General features: G+C 33.4%; 1 protein-coding gene across 2 annotated transcripts in view; it reads left to right on the top strand.

Moving 5' to 3' along the window:
- LOC138708925 (trehalase-like) overlaps positions 1–19,872 on the top strand; it is a 409,827-nt gene extending 389,955 nt beyond the window's left edge. Inside the window, exons 6-8 of one of the 2 annotated variants that reach the window (XM_069839288.1) lie at positions 1,124–1,372; positions 5,392–5,558; positions 13,591–19,872. In XM_069839288.1, coding sequence (XP_069695389.1) covers positions 1,124–1,229 — 106 coding nt within the window. In that variant the 3' untranslated portion in view covers positions 1,230–1,372; positions 5,392–5,558; positions 13,591–19,872. Of the gene's footprint in view, positions 1–1,123; positions 1,373–5,391 lie in introns of both variants that reach the window. The other variant, XM_069839287.1, reaches the window with a different exon arrangement.
- The last annotated feature ends 247 nt before the right edge of the window (positions 19,873–20,119 follow it).

Below are 20,119 nucleotides of genomic sequence, written 5' to 3'. Positions count from 1 at the left end.
TGTCACAGGACAAATCCAAAATATTGGGTCAGACTACTAAATTAAAATAAAATTAAGTGGCTTAAATTGACCATTATTTGTGAAAGAGCTCACAAACACATAATGGACTTTCAGCCACGTGTAATATACAGTTTTTTTTCTTATCCTAGCAATCATTGTAAATATTTTCTTTCTTATTAATATAATGTTAGTTAGCCTTAATGAAATGTTTGAAGCCTTGGCATGACGTAAAATTCCTTTGTTGCTAAGTTACAGGGCGGATATAAATGAAATGTGTGTGTCTAATCAACAAATTACTTCACAGGATGAAAATAATAATGATACCGTAAAGTGGGGTGACTTTGAACGCCGAGGTGACTTTGAACAGTAATTTAGCGCCTTTCTAAATTAAATGCTGTACCCTATTGCGAAAAAACTGAACTAGTTTATTGACAACTTAAACAATTTTATCGCAATTGGGTACAGTATTTAATTTAGAAAGGCGCTAAATTACTGTTCAAAGTCACCTCGGCGTTCAAAGTCACCCCGCTTTACGGTATCTAAGATACCGGTACTATTTTTTCACATGTGAAGTAATGAGCTATTTCTGACAGTTGCTAACAGTTCATAAACAGTACCGGTACACCTTGTGACTAAGATACGGTAAAATTGATTTTATTGCAAATTCATAAACAGCTACATTTTCATTTGTTTGCAAAACCGACTATAAAATGACAATTTTATACTTAAGTTTAATTTGACAAAATGGATAATAAAGCATTTTTGTTGTTGTTGTTGTTGTTGTTGTTGTTGTTCATCTAAAATGGTAATAAAGAAAAAGATGGCAATTTAATGTGTGTTTTAAATTTGTGAATGTTTTATTTCAGTTTTAAATAATTACTTAGATTATAATGACGGTGATTCAAAGTGTTATTGACACTAAATTTTTATATTTTATTTTGCTCTAAAATGTTTAAACCTACTTACAATTTACCACATATTCAGCAGTGGAGTTCAATGCAGAATGTGGTGATTGGCGATGAAGACAACTTCTTTAGTATACATTCCATACTTTTAAATTTTAGTTTTTATTGAGTTGTGTTGTAAATATAAAATTAAATTTATAATGTTTAATTTGTTTCAGGGTAATAGTATATAAAAAGCGTACATCACATCGGTCTGGTAAAAGAGAAATTTGCCCAAAGTTCTGTGGAGGCTACATGGAGCTTAAGAATCTAACATTTGATTGACGACAGTATCTGTTAGGCTGGACAACACGTTGTTCGGTAATGCTATATCTCTCTGGCTGGTGATGGACAGATGAACGGTTCGAAGCCAGCAATGAGGAAGGACAACCAAAAGGGTGTCAAGTGTGAGCAGAAAACGAGGCAGGGTAAGGGAGTTGGCTATTATCTATACCCTGTTCTACTGAAGAAGATAGGGTATATGTACAATTTTTAATGCGTAATAGTTTTAATACCTATTTTGTATAGTTGGTTTTTGCATGTAATTAGAGTGGAGTTACTCTTCAGATGTAATGATAGTAGTCTTCTTCGGTGAAATGGGGTGTAGTACTAAGTTGTACTGCTTGATGCATGTAAAATATTTTTAAATATGACTAGCTTGTTATTTATTTAATTATTTATTTGAATTTTTGTACTTTTTCTGCCATTCGTACTACAAAAGTTTATAACCACGCTTTTACTTCATAGGGGAGGCTTTAAGTAGATGATGCTTTTTATGGATGAACGGTTCACAAGATGACATTTCTGTATAGACTTATTAACATTTTTTACTTGTAGGTGTAAATTCATAAAATAATTAGACTGAATAAATTGGAAGAGAATCGTATAATTCTTAGTTTCTATAAAAAAAAAAAACCCTTAATTTTAAATTATCTAGTTGAAAGCTCAATGTTGTAATATAGCAAAATATGCTTAAACTGCTCTTCTCGCCATTTACCAAAGTAAACAAACATACCTACTTACACGAATACTGAAAGTATTTTAAATTCTGTCCTGTCGGTAATCTATTTTATTTATACTGGAATCGATTTTTTATTACTTCTCATAGATTTATTTTTAATTTTGTAAAATTAAGGTTAAATCTGACCAGATTTGGGATGGTTTACAGTTCTTCATTCATGTAGCAGTATCCCAAAGTTGGTTACAATTATTTTTATCACTTCATTATTTTATTTAATACTTAATCTACAATGTTTCTGAGCTGTGTCAAGTTACCTGTAAATTGAACCAATGACTATAACATAAATACTACTAGCCTACAGTAAAAAAAGTCTACGTGAATTAATTTGTTTGTTCTTGCCACATTCACTGCTTAATATGTAACACATGTTACCAAGAATTAAAAAGAGGTTAAGGCCTAAATATCTGGATAAACTCGTATTTTAAGCCAGTTATCAAAAGCATTTGTTTAGTTGAATACTGGTAGTTACCCTAGGTATTTTCACTGGCGTGAAAATTCATTAATTAATGTGAAGGTCACATGATTACAAATTAGTATTTTGTATCACTCAGATTTATGGCAACAAAAGAATTACAAGTAACAAAGAAAACAAGTTATCGATATAATATTTGCACAATATGTAATTATTTCATTATACATCTTGATTACACAACTTTTAACACTATATCACTTCGGAAAACATATTATTTGTCTTTCTTGTGTTAAATTTTATATTACCTCGTTAACCTCGTTAACATAACTCAATTTCAGAACACACACACACACTTTGCCTCCAAGTTACACTACACAAACACACCTCCACAGGAAACAAAACAAAAGGCATCGAGACCAGAAACAACCAGTTCTGAAGATGGCCAATAGCAGACTGAAACATGTTAACGAGGTAATATAAAATTTAACACAAGAAAGACAAATAATACATTTTCCGAATGTAATTATTTCAATTAACCATAGGTCTAATTTGATTTAATTTTTATTTATTTAGAAACTTTTTTATAATTTTAATATTTTATAATATTAAGTTGTATATAAACGTGTAAATTTGTACATAAGTAGCATTTCTTATTTCTTGTATTAAACATGGTGTTTATTAACTGATTTTTACTATGATTCACTCTGTATAAAACAGACATGATGTAATAGTTAAATAAACACGTTAAATAAGGAATATTTGTAACATTACTGTACTATTAGCTTTACACCTTTCCTTTCTTAATTTCTTGAAATATTGCATATAACTTAATTATAGCATTTTATAGATCACATAATATATGATTTTTCCAAATTTTTACTTTTGCTACTTTTTTCTCCAAGTTTCTTAATGTTTTCGAAATAATGTTAACATGAAAGCTGGTCATCTGTATATTTAAACTATAGCCTACCTTCTTTTGAATAATTTATCCTTATATTTAAATGTATACCGGTAATCAATGTGACAACCTTTAAGCAATATAAATAATAATCTGATGACAGATCAACATAACTTCAGATTATGAAATTTAAAAGTACTTTCTATCATTCAATTAGAATATAAAAGAACATAATATGTAAATATATTGATAGTCCATCACTGGAAGTAACGGTTAGCACTTCTGACCGTGAAACGAGCAGAAATTCTGTTTGGGGCAATTCACTTGTTTGGGTTTTTCCGAGGTTTCCCCCCAAAAAATTGAAGCAGAATTGCTGGGTAACTTTCGGCATTGGAATGTAAGCCTTTGGGTCCCTCTGTAAAAGATAAATGAAAATAATAAATTGATACACATATGCGTATATACATGAAGAGTCCACTGCAAAAAGGGGGAATGTCCTAAATTTGTGAAAAATGAGATGAAGGTTCAGTACTATAGGTCAAAGGGAGTAGAATATAACACATTTTTTTGCACTGCAAGAAAGATGATAGTTCCAGATCTACATCATGTTGAAGAATTGGTATACCACACAATGAGTGGGAATGTCAAAGTTTAAATTGCATTTCCTGCAAAATGTAATACATTCAACATTCCCCCTTTTGCAGTGGACTCTTCACATGCATACGTATGAACACACACACACACACACACACACATGTAGGGTACATTCATACATACCTACATCTTTCCCAAAAATGCTTTCTTGCTTTCCGATCTTTATCAATAAACTGTTTGAAAATTGAAATGTGAAATATTGTATATAGGCCTATTTTGAATCTTGTGTACACTACTTTTAACACTTGAATATAAGTAATTGATTAACTAGACGGACTTTCTCGTGTTAATTAACACACAAAAAACACAAACAAATAAATACGACCACACAGGTGTATACAAACTCACATGTAATAGTTGCGACAAGTTCTACATTGGACAGACATGTAGATCATTCCAAACACGCTACAGAGAACACATTAAAGCAATAACCAGAGGACACAATACATCTACATACACCGATCACATAACCAATGCTAACCATACATACAATAACATAAATGCGGACATGGAAATCCTACACATACAACCCAAGAACCAAAAACTCAACACACTAGAACAATACGAAATATACAAACACACTAAAACACACCCCGATCAAATTCTCAACACACACATGCACCCACATAACAGGCAGAGAAGTTCGAGATGACGTCGAGATCTAGTAGGCTCTGAGGATGGTGTGATGAAGCACTGAAACAGCTGTAAGCCGCACAAACTTACATAATTAACACGAGTAAGTCCGTCTAGTTAATCAATTACTTATTGTATATATGTGAATACTCCGCCCATCCTAATTTTAGGAAGGGAAGATTATATATATATATATATATATATATATATATGTTGTAATTTGTGTTTTATTTATAAGAAATTAATCCTACATAATGATGTGACAAATCTTTAAACAATATAAATAATGATCTGATGACAGAAATTTTATTGATTTTTCTAGTAGAGTTCAACATAACTTTAGATTATGAAATTTAAAAATACTTCCCGTCACTCAATTAGAATATGAAAGAACATAATATGTAAATATATTGATGGTCCACCACTGGGAGTAACGGTTAGCACATCTGACTATGAAACGAGCAGGTTCGAGTTCGAATTCTGGGAATTCACTTGCGGGAACCAATTTAGACCCGTATTTCAAGCACTATGCACCAACTTGTATAATCTCATAAGCAACGGTACAAACCTAAACGTAGCATGTTATATATAAATACTCAGCAGCAAGTATGTATGGACTGTAATTAACATTACTTAAACTCTAAAAAAAAATTTCGAAAAATAAATTATGTTTCATTTGAAGTAAGAATTTGATTTAACTATGTGGGTATTTGTAATAAGTACTTAGTTTGATTGAAGTTGGATGTAGGTATAGATTGGTACTTATAAAATTTTGAAGCACATATTTGATTATGCTTGATTTCTTATTTGAAGTTTTGTCTTGTTTCAGAACTGCTCCATCAGGTTGGGGTTGTTGTCCTCTTCCTGATTGTATGGCCTCGCGTTTGTCAGAGAAATAAGCTGATTGAGAAATCAGTTTGCCAAAATTGCTCGAATCATTTGTTTGAATGGAATTATGCCAGTGAAGAGAGAGTAATCAATGGGTGATTGCCTAATGTAAGATACCGATTATATTTTTCTTTTATAAATTAGATTTTTATGTACTGTTTATAGACTATATTTTAACTTTGCAAATGAAACTGCAAGTCTTTCGGTATGAAAACAAATCTACATCAGAAAACGAATTTTGTGATATTTACCTCGATGCAATTGTTTGGATTGAAATGTGAGATAATTTATTGATTTTTTTAGTATATGACTATGAAGATGAAACAGCTGTTCTGTTTATGATAGACTTTGAAATAACCGTGATAGATTTTCTTTTTAACGTTTTGCTTCAGGCTGCCATTACTACTACGTTTAATGGAGCCTACTCCACAAAAGTATGACGTTGTGAAGTGTCGAGTTCTATTTTTCTGTTCCACAAATGAACATACAAATGTTTTGTCTTATTAGAAAGTGCGTCAGTTGTTATTTTTTAATCATTAGAGCAAAACTTTTCCTCTAGGGCAGTGGTTCCCAAACTTTTTTGATCGCGGATCCCTTTCGATTCGAAAAAAGATTCACGGATCCTGAAATTAAATTAATTTATGCTCGACCATGCCGAAATGTAGTAATTATACACCTGGTAGCAGTCCTTTAATGCATGTAATTAAAGTACACCTATTCATTAAAGTTCAGGTTTTCGATTATTCTCGGATATGCAATCGAAAGACAACAAGGGAAACGTCACGGAGGCTGGAAATCCAATACTGTCGCAGAAGGTTATGTTCTGTCACTATAATAATTAGCGTTAATTCTAAATAATAAAAGGTAAAGGTGTCCCCGTAACATGCCATGAAGGCACTTGGGGGGCATGGAGGTAGAGCCCCATGTTTTCCATGACCTCGGCACTAGAATGAGATGGTGTGGTCGGCACCACGCTCTGACCGCCTTTTACCCTCGGGAAAGACCCAGTACTCAATTTTATAGGAGGCTGAGTGAACCTCGGGGCCGTTCTGAAAGTTTGGCAACGAGAAAAAAATCCTGTCACCACCTGGGATCGAATATAAATTCAATTTGTCATCTCGTTTTTCAATTCTAAATCAATTTCCAGGTTATATCAAAATTAGTTCATGTTATTCTCTAAATTAGGTCAAGGTCAATGACATTATTGTTCCTCGGAAAAAATCAATACTTTCGCGTCTGCGCACATCTCACAATTCACGAGCTATGCACAAGGTCACTTCCGATCTTCAGTCAGATGCGAATAAAACGAATACTTCTGAATAATTTCAAGTTAGAAATATGGTCGAGCATAAAAAGTCGTATGAAACTTGCTTATAATGGTAATTAAGACGCTCGTATGAAAATTATGAAACTCGCTTGTGCTGGTTTCATAAACAAACATACTCGCGTCTTAATTACTATCATTATAGGCTTGTTGCATAATGTACTATTATTTTACAGTAACGAATATATTATGCTAAATTGGCTTTCAGGTAGAAGCTCCCTGTGAAGCAGGCTTGAATAATTTCAAGGGAAAAATTGTACCAGAGTCGGATATCAATTCCGGGACCCTTCGCTTAGCGCATGAATGCTCTACCGACTGAGGTACCCCAGGAACTATACACGACACCGTCACAATTCTTCCCTGTACATTAATAGAAAGCCACAATTTAAGTCACACAGAATTGTGTGCACTCAAAATTGGGTTTCTGGTATCTTGTCAGCCCATTTGAGTTATGTGGATATAAAGGGAAGAATTGTGACGGTGTCGTGTATAGTTCCTGGGGTAGCTCAGTCGGTAGAGCATTCATGCACTAAGTGAAGGGTCACGGGATCAATACCCAGCCCCGGTACAATTTTTCCCTTGAAATTATTCAATTTATTTTAATCGCTAGATTAATATGATATAGATTTAATGTGCCTCGTTATTTATATTCTGTATGTATTTAACATCGACAATATGTCTACAACAGCTACATTAATTATCATGCACAGCCATGAGTTCATAAACATGCAGTAGTATTTATAAACTGCGTGTATTTTTTCAGTAATTACATACCGTACATAATCATAAAAAAAATTACCTTCAAATTGCTAATGTGAAGAATGGTGTTGTTTCCTTGTCTCACAAATTTCATTCAAGTTGGGAGAGATGTGGCATCCAGGCGATGACGGAATTTTGATTTTGTTGCTGGAAATAACGATATTAAACATTTTAGTAAGTAAAGACACGAGAGGGAAAAAATAATTTTCCTTGATAGGGAAAAATATTGCTATTGTGAGTCAGGGAAATAATTTTATAAGCCGGGGAATTGTTAATTCATACTCTAAAAAAATGTTTATATTAACAGAGAATTTAGGGGATTTGTAATGATTGCGTGAAACGTCTATACTCGAATTAAAGTAATAAAGTATGATGTGTACTTTTTAAAAACTGTGGCATATTTTAGGTGATTTACATGTATATACATAAACTGTATACTCGGTGCCCAATATTTCCTTTTCTGTCGCATGGAAAACCTAGAGGCATATTAAATAGAGAATGGAGCGAGACTGCGTAGAAAGCCAAGAGTCACAAAGTTCATCTTACAGATACGCACCAAATCTTAATAACCTCATCACCGTTATAAGTTCATCATGTTCACTACTGCGACCAGGACTATGTTCAAATCATTTGATTTATACAATGCTAATAACTAATAACACTCGAAGGTATGACCATTATTTTGTTGGTAGTAAAATCAATATAAGCTACACAACAATATTATTAATCCTAATACTTTCGTGAAATAGAACAATGGAAGCATGACTTGTAACTATTGACTCTCTGATAATAAAAATACGAGTGTACAAGAAACTTATATTAGTGATTAGTGTTATATTTATATACAAACAAGTTTTAACTTGTAAAGTACCAGTAATAGCGGTACTCCATGCTTGTTTGGAATAGGCCGTGTAGTTTCTTCTTCGTTGTGATATTTTTATATAAAATAATAGATTTGTCTTGCTTGCCATTTATAAGTTGTTCTGTAAATAATTACATATTGTAAACGTGTTATAAAATAACTTGCTAAAATATTTAGTTATATAATAGTACAAATGTTTTACTAGTGTAGTTAAAAGTAGCGAAATTTTACAGTTGTAATGTGTAATGGTGATGGTTTGTTTGGAAAGTATTGTTATGAGATGTCTTTTAATTGATTGAAAAAAAAAAGACGTACCAGTATCAGTAATTTCGAGTCTGGGTCATCATGATAATGTTTGATGCAGACATATTACGGTAGCAATGTAAAGACACATGAAGTCAGAAGAAATTTCAAGAACCAATTTTTAAAATGTTCCTTTGATTAATTATGGTTTAAAATTGCCAATATTGTATATAAGCCACCCCCCAGTATTACACACATTTTGCATTTCAAATTATATCTTCACCAATTTAATTTACTCAATTTACTCTTGCTTAAATCTTCAAAATAATTGCTATTACTATCATATATTTTATCATTAGCAGAAAAAGCCCTGTGAAAACTCGAAACAGGTAATATTGTGTGTCCACACCTGTGGAGTAACGGTTAGCGCGTCTAGCCACAAAACCAGGTGGCCCGGGTTCGATTCCCGATCTGGGAAGTTACTTGGTTGAGGTTTTTTTGCCAGGTTTTCCCTCAACCCAATATGAGCAAATGCTGGGTAACTTTCGGTGTTGGACCCCGGACTCATTTCACCGGCATTAGCACCTTCATCTCATTCAGATGCATAATAACCTAAGCTGTTGATAAAGCGTCGTAAAATAACCTACTGAAATAAAAAAAAATCAATAATATTGTGTCGCTATCATTGATGAGAGTTGAGATAAAAAGAAATTGCCACATGACTGGCATGTGCCATAGTGCCATAGGAATAGGGAAAGGAATAGCATAGCTGCCACATTTTCTCTGTATAAGGAGTATCACAGGACATTATAATCTATAAAAAATAATTAGTGATAAGTGCAGCAACATACAATGTTTGGACTTTGACCATTGGAAAACAATGTGGCTGTTGCAGGAAAATTTAAAGGTCTGTTGGCATTCTTTGTGCTAAACTCACAACTTACCACCTGTCGCTGATGATAGTGACCCAATAGTACCTAATTTGGCATCACTCCACCTCTCACAATTATTGCATACACAAACCAGGATAGCTTTAGGTAATTTTGCTGTTAGTATTAGGGGGTAGAAGGATAGAGGGTAATTTTGCTGTTAGTATTAGGGGGTAGAAGAATAGAGGGGTCGACCTGGTTGGCGAGTTGGTATAGCGCTGGCCTTCTATACCCAAGGTTGCGGGTTCGATCCCGGGCCAGGTCGATGGCATTTAAATGTGCTTAAATGCGACAGGCTCATGTCAGTAGATTTACTGGCAAGTAAAAGAACTCCTGCGGGACAAAATTCCGGCACATCCGGCGATGCTGATATAACCTCTGCAGTTGCGAGCGTCGTTAAATAAAACATAACATTTTTTTTTTTTAACAGGATAGAGGGGCTCTCGTAGCGGATTTCTTTGGAACTGGGCGATGTGTAGTTGAATCAATATATGGCAGCAGTGAATTACGGTACTTAAAGGACTTAAACAATCATCCTTATCGAAGGAAGTAAGCACAATAAGCTTCAGATTGTGTTGCAGGCCCTCCTTAAAAAAGAAAAAAAACCTTGCTGATAGTCTCCCTCAAGGGCACTTCTACAAATAGCCCCAACTAGTTTCACCTGTATTTCAGTATTTCAGATTGTAAGAAGTTAAAAATTAATATTTAGCTCTGATAAGTAGGGTTGCCAACTTTTTTTGAAGAAAATACGGGAGATTAAGGAATCTTTCACATATTGTCTGCTTAGGGTGTGAACCTGCTAACCGCCAAAATGAAAATTTTACAAGAGAAGGAAAAAACTGAGTTTAAATTAACTCTGAAACTTTAGGACCAAATTTAAAGTAGGTACAGGTACGAATGCCAACTGTACTTTGGATTTGGTCCTAAAATTTCAGAGTTAATTTAAACTTAGTTTTTTGCTTTTCTTGTAACATTTTCTTTTTGGCAGTTAGTAGGTTTACACTCTAAGCCGACGATATGAAATTGGCAAATTATTCGATTCAGTTACTAAAAAAACAACTTTATTCTACACTTCGCCAACTAGGCTTAAATTAAGACTATTTTGAGACAGATTTTGTCTCGCGTAATAGTTGAAGTCGACTGCAGTTTTCAGCTCTGATTTGATTAGATATGTCATGCTCCTGTTTCGAGCATGTGTCCAATTGTTCATGAGTGAAACACCTTCTTTGTATGAGCATTACTACTTGGTATGCTTAGAACAAAAGTAGACAATATTTCCAAATTTGTAGGTAACATTTGATTTTAAATGCGTGAACACTAAAACTCATTCTTGGCAAGCTTACTTTCTATAAAGACTGCATATTTCAATGCAACTCTTGAATAACAAAATTCATCATACAAACAATCATCATTCACGGCAAAATCAAATGTTTGGAATAATGATTTTTATATTATGCAAATATAAGGGAGAAAAAAGCTCGAAGAGAAGGAAAATACAGGAGTCGGGAGACTGTTGAAAATTAGGGGCAAATATGGGAGATCCCGGGTTAGCAACACTAGTGGTAAGGGTGAATTTTTTGGGGGGGGAGGTGGAGCATCAATGATCTATAAACCCACTGTGTAGCATATCAAATTTTGCAACATTTACTCTTGTCTTAGTTAATGCATATTTTCACTTCAATATATAAATTGTAATGATGCCAGTAGGGTTTCATAATGCATTGCCTCTGACACATCGGACAATAATGACACTGAAGAGGTTTGTTTATGTTAGTGCTACAAAGCAACCTGTATTTAATGTACAAACAGTTTTGAAGTTTTTAACTTCGTCACTTTTTTATTGTGATAAATCTAACTTATATCGAGGTATTAATAATATTTTAATTTTAATTTCTGAAGGAGAGCTGGGATGGTTCATAATAAAAAACTTTGAGCTTTTGTTCGTAGCAAATGAAAACTTTAAGTAACGTAAAGTGGGGTGACTTTGAACGCTGAGGTGACTTTGAACAGTAAGTTAGCGACTTTCTAAATTAAATGCTGTACCCAATTGCGAAAATACTGTTTAAATTGTCAATAAATTAGTTCAGTTTTTTCGCAATTGGGTACAGCATTTAATTTAGAAAGGCGCTAAATTGCTGTTCAAAGTCACCTCGGCATTCAAAGTCACCCCACTTTACGGTATCTAATGATGCTGATGGTTTGTTTAGAATTATTGATATGAGATATGTTTTAATAGATTTAAACATTCTTTTGACGTTTTTTCGATATATGATTTCCAGTTACTTCTGCAATTTTCATCATCATCTGCCTGTTATGTAATAGGCCTAGTGGCCTGTTACGGTCTCCCACCATCTTCGGAATGGTCGACCCGCAGATCTTCCTCCAGGATGTACTGGAGCATCTGTTTTGGTAGTATTCTGGAACGTTGCATTCTATTGATGTGTTGTAACCAATTTTATATATAGTCACGGAGATATTCAGCTATAGGGGTTATTTTGACTTCGTTAACTAGTGTTTTATTTTGTTTGTAATCTAAACTGCTGTACCCAGGAGTTCTTCTCAAAAATCTCATTTCAGCAGATGTTATGCGTCTTTCATCTTAGCTTTGTATGGACTTGTGTAATTTTGAATCCAGTAAAGTTCAGGTACCGATGTATCTTCTTTCCGACGATAATTCAATAGCATATATCCTATGGCTGTTTTTGCTAACTTCACAGTGACTGCTTCTGTTCAATTTATCTACTTATCTTATTACCCTTGCTTCACCACCATAGGCCAAATGGTCGAGAAAGAACTTCACATACTTTTATGCTTGGAAGGATTTGAAAGCCTAGTTTATTACATCTATCACTTCAATACATTTCTAGATTTTAATGGTCATATCGATGTCTTGAAATTATTATGATACATTGAAACCTAAATAAATAATTGTGTTTGCTATTACACTTCGTGTAACTAAATACATAACCTATTGGCTATGCCATTGCTTTTTCTATGAAGAAATTGAAGTAGGCCTAACATCTCTTTAAACTCAAACTTAATTGTAATTTTTTTTTATTTTATTTTTATACACAACGTGGTTTATATGGAAGAAATTTTATCATGAAATTTCGGCCAGTGTATGGGATCGGTGCCCACCCAGCATCGTGATGCACTTGGGGAGCTACGATAGGTAGCGAAATCCGGTTGCGAATACCAGCTATAACGGCTGGGGATATCATCGTGCTAACCACATGATATCTCCATTCTGGTTGGATGATCGTCCACCTCTGCTTCGGCATGTGGGCGTGAGGCCAGCAGCCGGCTGGTCGGTCTAGGCCCTTCACGGGCTGTAGTGCCACGGATTATTATTATTATGTGGTTTATATACGAGTACATAAGGATTGAGTCCCATTGAAGTATTGATTAATAACGGAGAAAAATTTGCACCAGCGCCTGGGATCGAACCTAGGACCCCCAGTTCTACACACTGGATGCTCTACCACTGAGCTATGCCAAGGCTCAATCCACAGCACTGGATCGAATCCTTTTCCTTTGGTTCTGTGGCTCTGGGGCTGTGGATTGAGCCTTGGCATAGCTCAGTGGTAGAGCACCTAGTGCGTAGAATTGGGGGCCCTGGGTTCAATCCCCGGCACTGGAGCGAATTTTTCTCCGTTAGCAATCAGTAATAACCATAGCCGATAATTCTGTAGGACCAGTTAATCTTTACATATCTCATTGGAGTAATTTTGTAACATGTGACTGAGGACACTGCTTATTCTTCAGGGTTATGTAACTTCAAAAGGCAGAAATTATCTCACATTAAGGTAATGCACGAAAAGAATAATCGAATATGTATCACTGATTGTATACTTGTAATTCAGACACGTTGTTTGTATAATGTAATGCATATAAAACAAAACAAAAAAAATACTTATAGTATGTACATGAAACCAACAAACTTTTATAACATATTCTGGTTACTGAAGAAAAAGACAGCAGAGTTCGAAACAATATTAATAGGACATGCGAATTTATTTATAGGAAATATTGGACAAAGGTATTAACGGCACCAGCATTGACAATTTGAAGGGAGGACGCAACATACTCAAGAGGACAACTCTTCTTCCTTGTACTCTACGTCATTGAAATAATTATGGGTAAAGGCAAGTGTTTTTAATATTAAATTTAGTATTGATTAGCAATGGTATAAGATTACAATTCAGTTTTAATTTGTTCACCATATAGACGTGAAACAAAAATAAACTAGCTGAAGCTGAATTTAGAGGTTTAACGAATTGAAACATGATCATTGTTAGTGCACGGGGATAAAAGAAGCTCTGAAGTAAATTGCTAAAAAAATTGTGAGCTAACGATACCACAATTAAAGCAATAAGTAGGTTGGGCTAATAGTGTTTTCAAACAAGTTTTGCTTGCATTTTCAATATTTGTGTAGAAGGATGGCAGATGATTGAGCGCAAATTTACTTTGTATGGATATTAGTCCATCAAAGCCCTCTGCTGGTGCCGCATATGAAGACAGAAAACAGTTCTACCAATCAAAATCAATAACTGAAGGAAGGAGAATTAATGTTTTCTGGAAAATTTATAAAAATAATATCATAATACGTCCATAACAGTCTAATGCATATTCTAGAAGATAAAAAATAGTATTGGTATTTAAAAAAAAAGTTCTGCAGGCATAGTGATATATCGTACAAAATCTGTGCCTATAGATATGAAATTAAGATGATTATATTAAAAGACAGTGTGCACAAATGTAAAATATTTCTTTTGGAGTAAATATTTCTATAAAAAGTGATTTACAATCTCCTTCGTATTAGTATCTGAATTTGTAATATGTGTCTTAAGAAGTGTCTTATGACTGGGTTATTTACATAATAGAACTTTCTTCGATTTAAGAATTGAAGTAATTGAAATCCATAGGCATGGAACAAAGACTATGGGCAATATATCAACCTTCTTAAATTATATGAAAATTCATTGAATCAAACACGTTTAATTGCTTAAGAATGATTGGTTATTTGCGCCAATGTTAAAGTCTCTGAAAATTATCTTGACCCTACTATCCGTTTCGAAAGGAACCTAAATCAAGCCACCGAAGTTGATATTGAGAAGAAGTCTATATATGAACCTGTCTGCCATATTTTTCTCAAAAGTACAACGTCCCTCTTAAACAATGGTCTGTCATTGGTTTGCTGTTTGGCAGTAGAGGTTCAATTACAAAATTCACATGGAATTATCTTAAGGAACTTCACATTCCTTTTGATTATGTAATGTCTATTTTTATGAATATTATCAAGAATTCTCTTCAAATATTACATCATCATCTCTATTTCAATTAATCCTCTTATATTATCTGCCTTCAACAATTTACTTTCTTTTTTCTTTAATATTTCAAATCACATTATACTATACATGTTTATTGTATTCAGGACTCTTGTGGTCACTCAAATTCTTTGAGCTGATGTCTTTAATGAATAAATAAAAATGACCCAAATTGATCTTTCTGTTAAAAGGAGTGTGTCCTCAAAAGAGAATCTGTGAAGATGTACGGATAAAAAAAAAGACAGTTCCTAAGGTGTAGGAAGAATGTAGCAATGAATAATTGGAGAATGCAAGTAGCAAAACAGTTGTCCATTATGTTTTATCTTTCTGTTAAAAGGAGTGTGTCCTTAGGAGAGAATTTGTGAAGATGTACAGATAAAAAAAAAAAGACAGTTCCTAAAATGTAGGAAGAATGTAGGAATGAATAATTGGAGAATGTAAGTAGCAAAACAGTAAATTGTCCATGATGTTTGATTAACGAAAGTTCAATATATTGCCTATCAAATAATCTCAAGTGGTAATTCACTTGAACCTTGAGATAAAGCAAGTGAAAACTTGTTTTGAATTATACTTCACTATCTGAAAGATTTGTGTTAAATTAGATGTTTTTCTTTCTTATCTTAAGTGAATCAGTTAAAAGTACTGCTTGTATTTTGTTATTTTTTTAAAATGGATGTTCAATATGCTTGCCATTCTTATAGGAAGTTTTATTATTTGTAACCCAGAATGATTTTCTATTTGTTATTATGATTGATGATAATTTGATGAGAAATGTCAATGATGCTTGACATATTGAAGTCTACAATTACAAAAAATTACACGTACCAGTATCAGGTTATAAACGTCAAGGATTGTTACAGAATTTTTGTTTGCGAATAGAAGATTTATGTACATCTTGTATATATTATTCAGAAATCATACAAACTGTATTTTTTTGCAACTTTTGCTTATAGATATTTTGTACTAATCAGTTATTCGTTTTAATTTTGTATGAATGTTTGAGAAGTTCGATAAGATGCAGTAAACTATTATAGTTGACATTATTTATTGCCATATCTATAATTTTAATCTGAAGGATTTGTTTGGTTGTATTGCATGTTTGAGTACGTTTTATGCTTGTAATGTGCCAAAATTTATATGTCACAAATATAGCTTTAATCCTTGTAATATCATTTTGTTGTACAATACAAAATGTATGATTTAAGTAATGCGTTATTATTTATAGTACTGATAAGTTAATAGTCGACATGTTTCTTAAGTTTTTATTATTCTTAATAAAGATTTTCTTTTTAATTTAGTGCTCTCATTAGATCAAACCATGTGCTCGTTTGAGATCATTTACTAATGACTTGTAATTCTGTTATGTTGTTATTTAAGAAGTGAATGATGAGTAAATAGCTTTTATGGAGTATTTCTTATTAAAAGTTATTCCCTCTGTTAGAGATGGGCAGTACCTTGTAAGTGCACCTATATGGTTTGCATAATTCACAAAAAATAAGAAAAATACTTCTAACGCAGGTCTATAGCTCAAAATTACACATTTGGACATTTTACTTTTCAAGTGTTGAGGCTTCTGTTGAGACTTGAAAGCAATGTAAAAATGACGCTCAATGGGTTGCTAGCCCAAAGAGGTGCAATTGGTGGGGTTCCCACCTATACAGCATTTCCTCTGCATATGACATTTCAGTTATACCGCTAGTTTGAGACCGTAACAGGCCACTTGGCCTAATACTTGTTAGGAAGATGATGATGATGATGATGATGATGATGATGATGACGACTTTTTAAGAGTATATTGTCATAGTCTTATTAAAAAACTGTGCTCTTGGAGAGAGCAATATATAAGCTTCAGGCGATAGCAAGTATACTGTAGCTCAATATTTTAGTTGGTTATTTAATGATGCTGTATTAATTACTAGGTTATTTATTGTCAATGGAATTGCTGATAGCGAGATGAGGCCGAGGATTCGTCATGGTTTACCTGACATTCGCCTTACAGTTAAGAAAAACCTTGAAGAAAACCTAACCAGGTAATCAGCCCAAGCGGGAATTGAACCCATGCCCGACACAGCTTCAGAACAGCAGGCAAATGCGCTATCACCTGGTCACAGCTTAATTTTCCCTTTCTCCGAGTGTAATACCAATATTGAAGTATTCACATTAATGACTACCCAGCAGACAGATAATAGAAACAGATTAACTTGGCATCTGTTAGTATAACAATTCTTCATGTTCAATATACAGTGTCAGTAAAAGTAAGTTGCCGAGAACTCCCCAAAGCAACATCTAGTGGGAGAAGAATGCAAAATATGTTGACAGTATACAGATAAAAGAAAAGTATGTTTAATATACGATGCCTTAAAATGTGAATATTATTATTTTTTTATTTTATTTATTTAATCTGACAGGATTAAGGCCATAAGGCCTTCTCTTCCATCCTACCAGATAGCACATATAAATACAAAAAAAGAAATACAGACACTGATGAAAATAATACAAATTAAGTTAAAGCCCTATAGAGGGTCAACAGAGTCAAAATAACACTATAGAGCTCTCATTGAGCTAATACAAGAAAAAAGAAAGAAAACAGAGATAGCAATGATGATAGTGATAACTGATAATAATAATAATAATAATAATAATAATAATAATAATAATAATAATAATAATAAATACATTACATATTAATTCGACCCTCCCAAATACTAACATTGCAACTCAAATTTTTATGGTTTTGAGTTATGCTAGTTAATATGGTCTTAAATTGTTTCTTTTTCGTCCAGTACTATTATTGTAGCTTTAAACCTTCCCAATCATATGTAAAATCTTATTGTTACTATCTGTATACACTGATTTACACGATCATTTTAAAACTTCATTTGCTTCTGCTGAAAAATGGAAGAAAGTAATATACTTGTGAGGGTCGAATTGTCAATTTTACAACAGTATAGTTACAATATTTACTATATGTCATGGGTTAAGGCGAATTTGCGCAACCTGACAGGTATTCAACAAACAATTCCATGAACTAGAATGTGATTTTTTAATTTAAATTTGAATTTTGATATTGTCCGACAGTCTCTGACATGGTCAGGGAGAGAATTCCAGAGGCGTGGAATAGGTATGCTGAAAGATGATGAGTAGAAGGATGTTCTGTGCAGAGGAATAGAGAGAAGGTACATGTTCCGGGTTCGAGGTAGTGAAAGGTAAACAAAACGAGATGCTAGATAAGAGGTAATTTATATTTAATATCATATTTTTGGGTATCTGTCATTGTTCATTCTAGCCAGATGCCCAAACTACCTTAATTTTGATAATTTTATTTGTTCTACAAGAGGATCAATTCCTAGACCTAGCCATATTGTTTGGTTCCGTATTCTATCTCTTCTAGTTTTTCCTTCTATTCTTCTTAAATATCACATTTCCATGGCTTGTAGTGGACTCTTATGTTTGGAGGTCAAAGACCATGTCTCGGCTCCATATATTAATGTGGGGATATACATGGGTTTTATATACTGTTAATTTGACCAGCCTCATGGTCTAGTGGTTAGAGCTTCTGGCTATAGTTCATGAGGTCCCAGGTTCGATTCCTGGTTAGAGCACAGGAATTTTTCCTTAAAGGGGATTATTCCTGTGTTCGTCCATGGTCTGGAATTTAGGTTAAGTTTAGATTTAAGACCTCTCCTGGCACCACATTATCATAATCATCCTATCACATCATCGGGGTAATGTAACTCCGCCTTCCAGGCGCCCCAACCTCAGAAGTGAGTTACAACTAAGCCACGGCCAGGAGAGAAGACCAGAAATGTCGAAAAGACATATTTAATATCATGTGAAGCTAATGAAGACGAAATATTTTTGTGCAAACCACTATTTACTACAAAGTACTGTTCAATTCTTTTGTTACAATACAATAACCAGAAAAGGAAAAGAAAATAATTATTGTTGGTTTATTTTTGTTATGCTACAACACTTAAAAATAATACACAATATACAACGTCTCAGCAAATATTTTATTTTGAGCACATTACTTTAGCATTTATTAGAATTTAGTTGTAGGTATTTGCATTAATTCCTGAGTTGTAAGTGATACTATTTCTGTAATATTTCTGAGCTAATGAATGTAATATGTACGCATAATATGTTAGTTTCGATTGACATCAATAGCATAACACTTTATCAGTAAAATAAAAATCTACATAAAGATTAATTTTTGGTCTTACAATCAGACCACAAAGGGAAAAACACTAGAGGAGAGGGATTCGATTTGGTGCTGTGGATTGAACTTCGGCGTAGCTCAGCGGTACGTAGAATCAAGGACCTGGGTTCGTTCTCCTGCGCCGGAGCAAATTTTTCTCCTTTAATGACCATTGCTAAAATAAAAATGTTTCAAAGTTGTTATTAAAGATTTTTGTGATTTTATTCACTAATAGAATTTAATTAGGTTCTAATTATTTTTATTCTAATAAAATTGAAGTCTTACTCTTTTAGCAATAATACTAATCTGCTAAGAAATGTTTCTTATAATGATGCTATGATTTGCTTCTCTGTAATTTCTACACTTCGTTTGTGGTTTATTTGTAATATAACTGACTGCAACTTGCACTTATATCTCTGCAAATTAAAATTCAGTATAGAATAGGAGTGATTGTGTGTGTTTTATTTTTATACATGTCATGAATGAAATGTATGCACCGATATTTGACAAAACATTTTAATCTATTATGAAATGCCACGATATCACACTTGAAGAGTACCAGTTTTCTGCTGTCTTATAGCTTACAACAGTTAATTTTAATTGAAACTAAGATATTATGCCTATGGTTACGTACATTTTGAGGTATAAATGTATGAAATGATTAGCGAACATTATATTTAATGTTTGTTATCATTTGTGTGTAATATGATTGTCCTCTGAACAATAATAAAAATAGATATGATTTGTGATCTTTCATGACTCTTAAACTGTACATAGAGAGTCAATGTTTTAATCTGAGATACCACAATATTTACCATTCCAAATCCTCCTTAAAACATACATGTATTGGATTTCATCCCTGTAACCTTTGGCTGTAATTTTAAATCATTTCCTGAAATGAAACCGGGAGGTGGAGGGAGGGAGGAAGGAAGAAAGAAAGCAATGTTGGAAGAAGAAAGAAAAAACGGAGGAAGAAGAGGAAATATTGTCTATAATATATACTTTATTGCAGTGTACTACAATTACA

Source organism: Periplaneta americana, chromosome 11 (assembly GCF_040183065.1).
Source record: "Periplaneta americana isolate PAMFEO1 chromosome 11, P.americana_PAMFEO1_priV1, whole genome shotgun sequence".
In the NCBI taxonomy this organism is placed as follows: Eukaryota; Metazoa; Arthropoda; class Insecta; order Blattodea; family Blattidae; genus Periplaneta; species Periplaneta americana.
The sequence above is the reverse complement of the archived record's forward strand: the minus strand, read 5'-3'. Positions and strand labels throughout refer to the sequence as shown.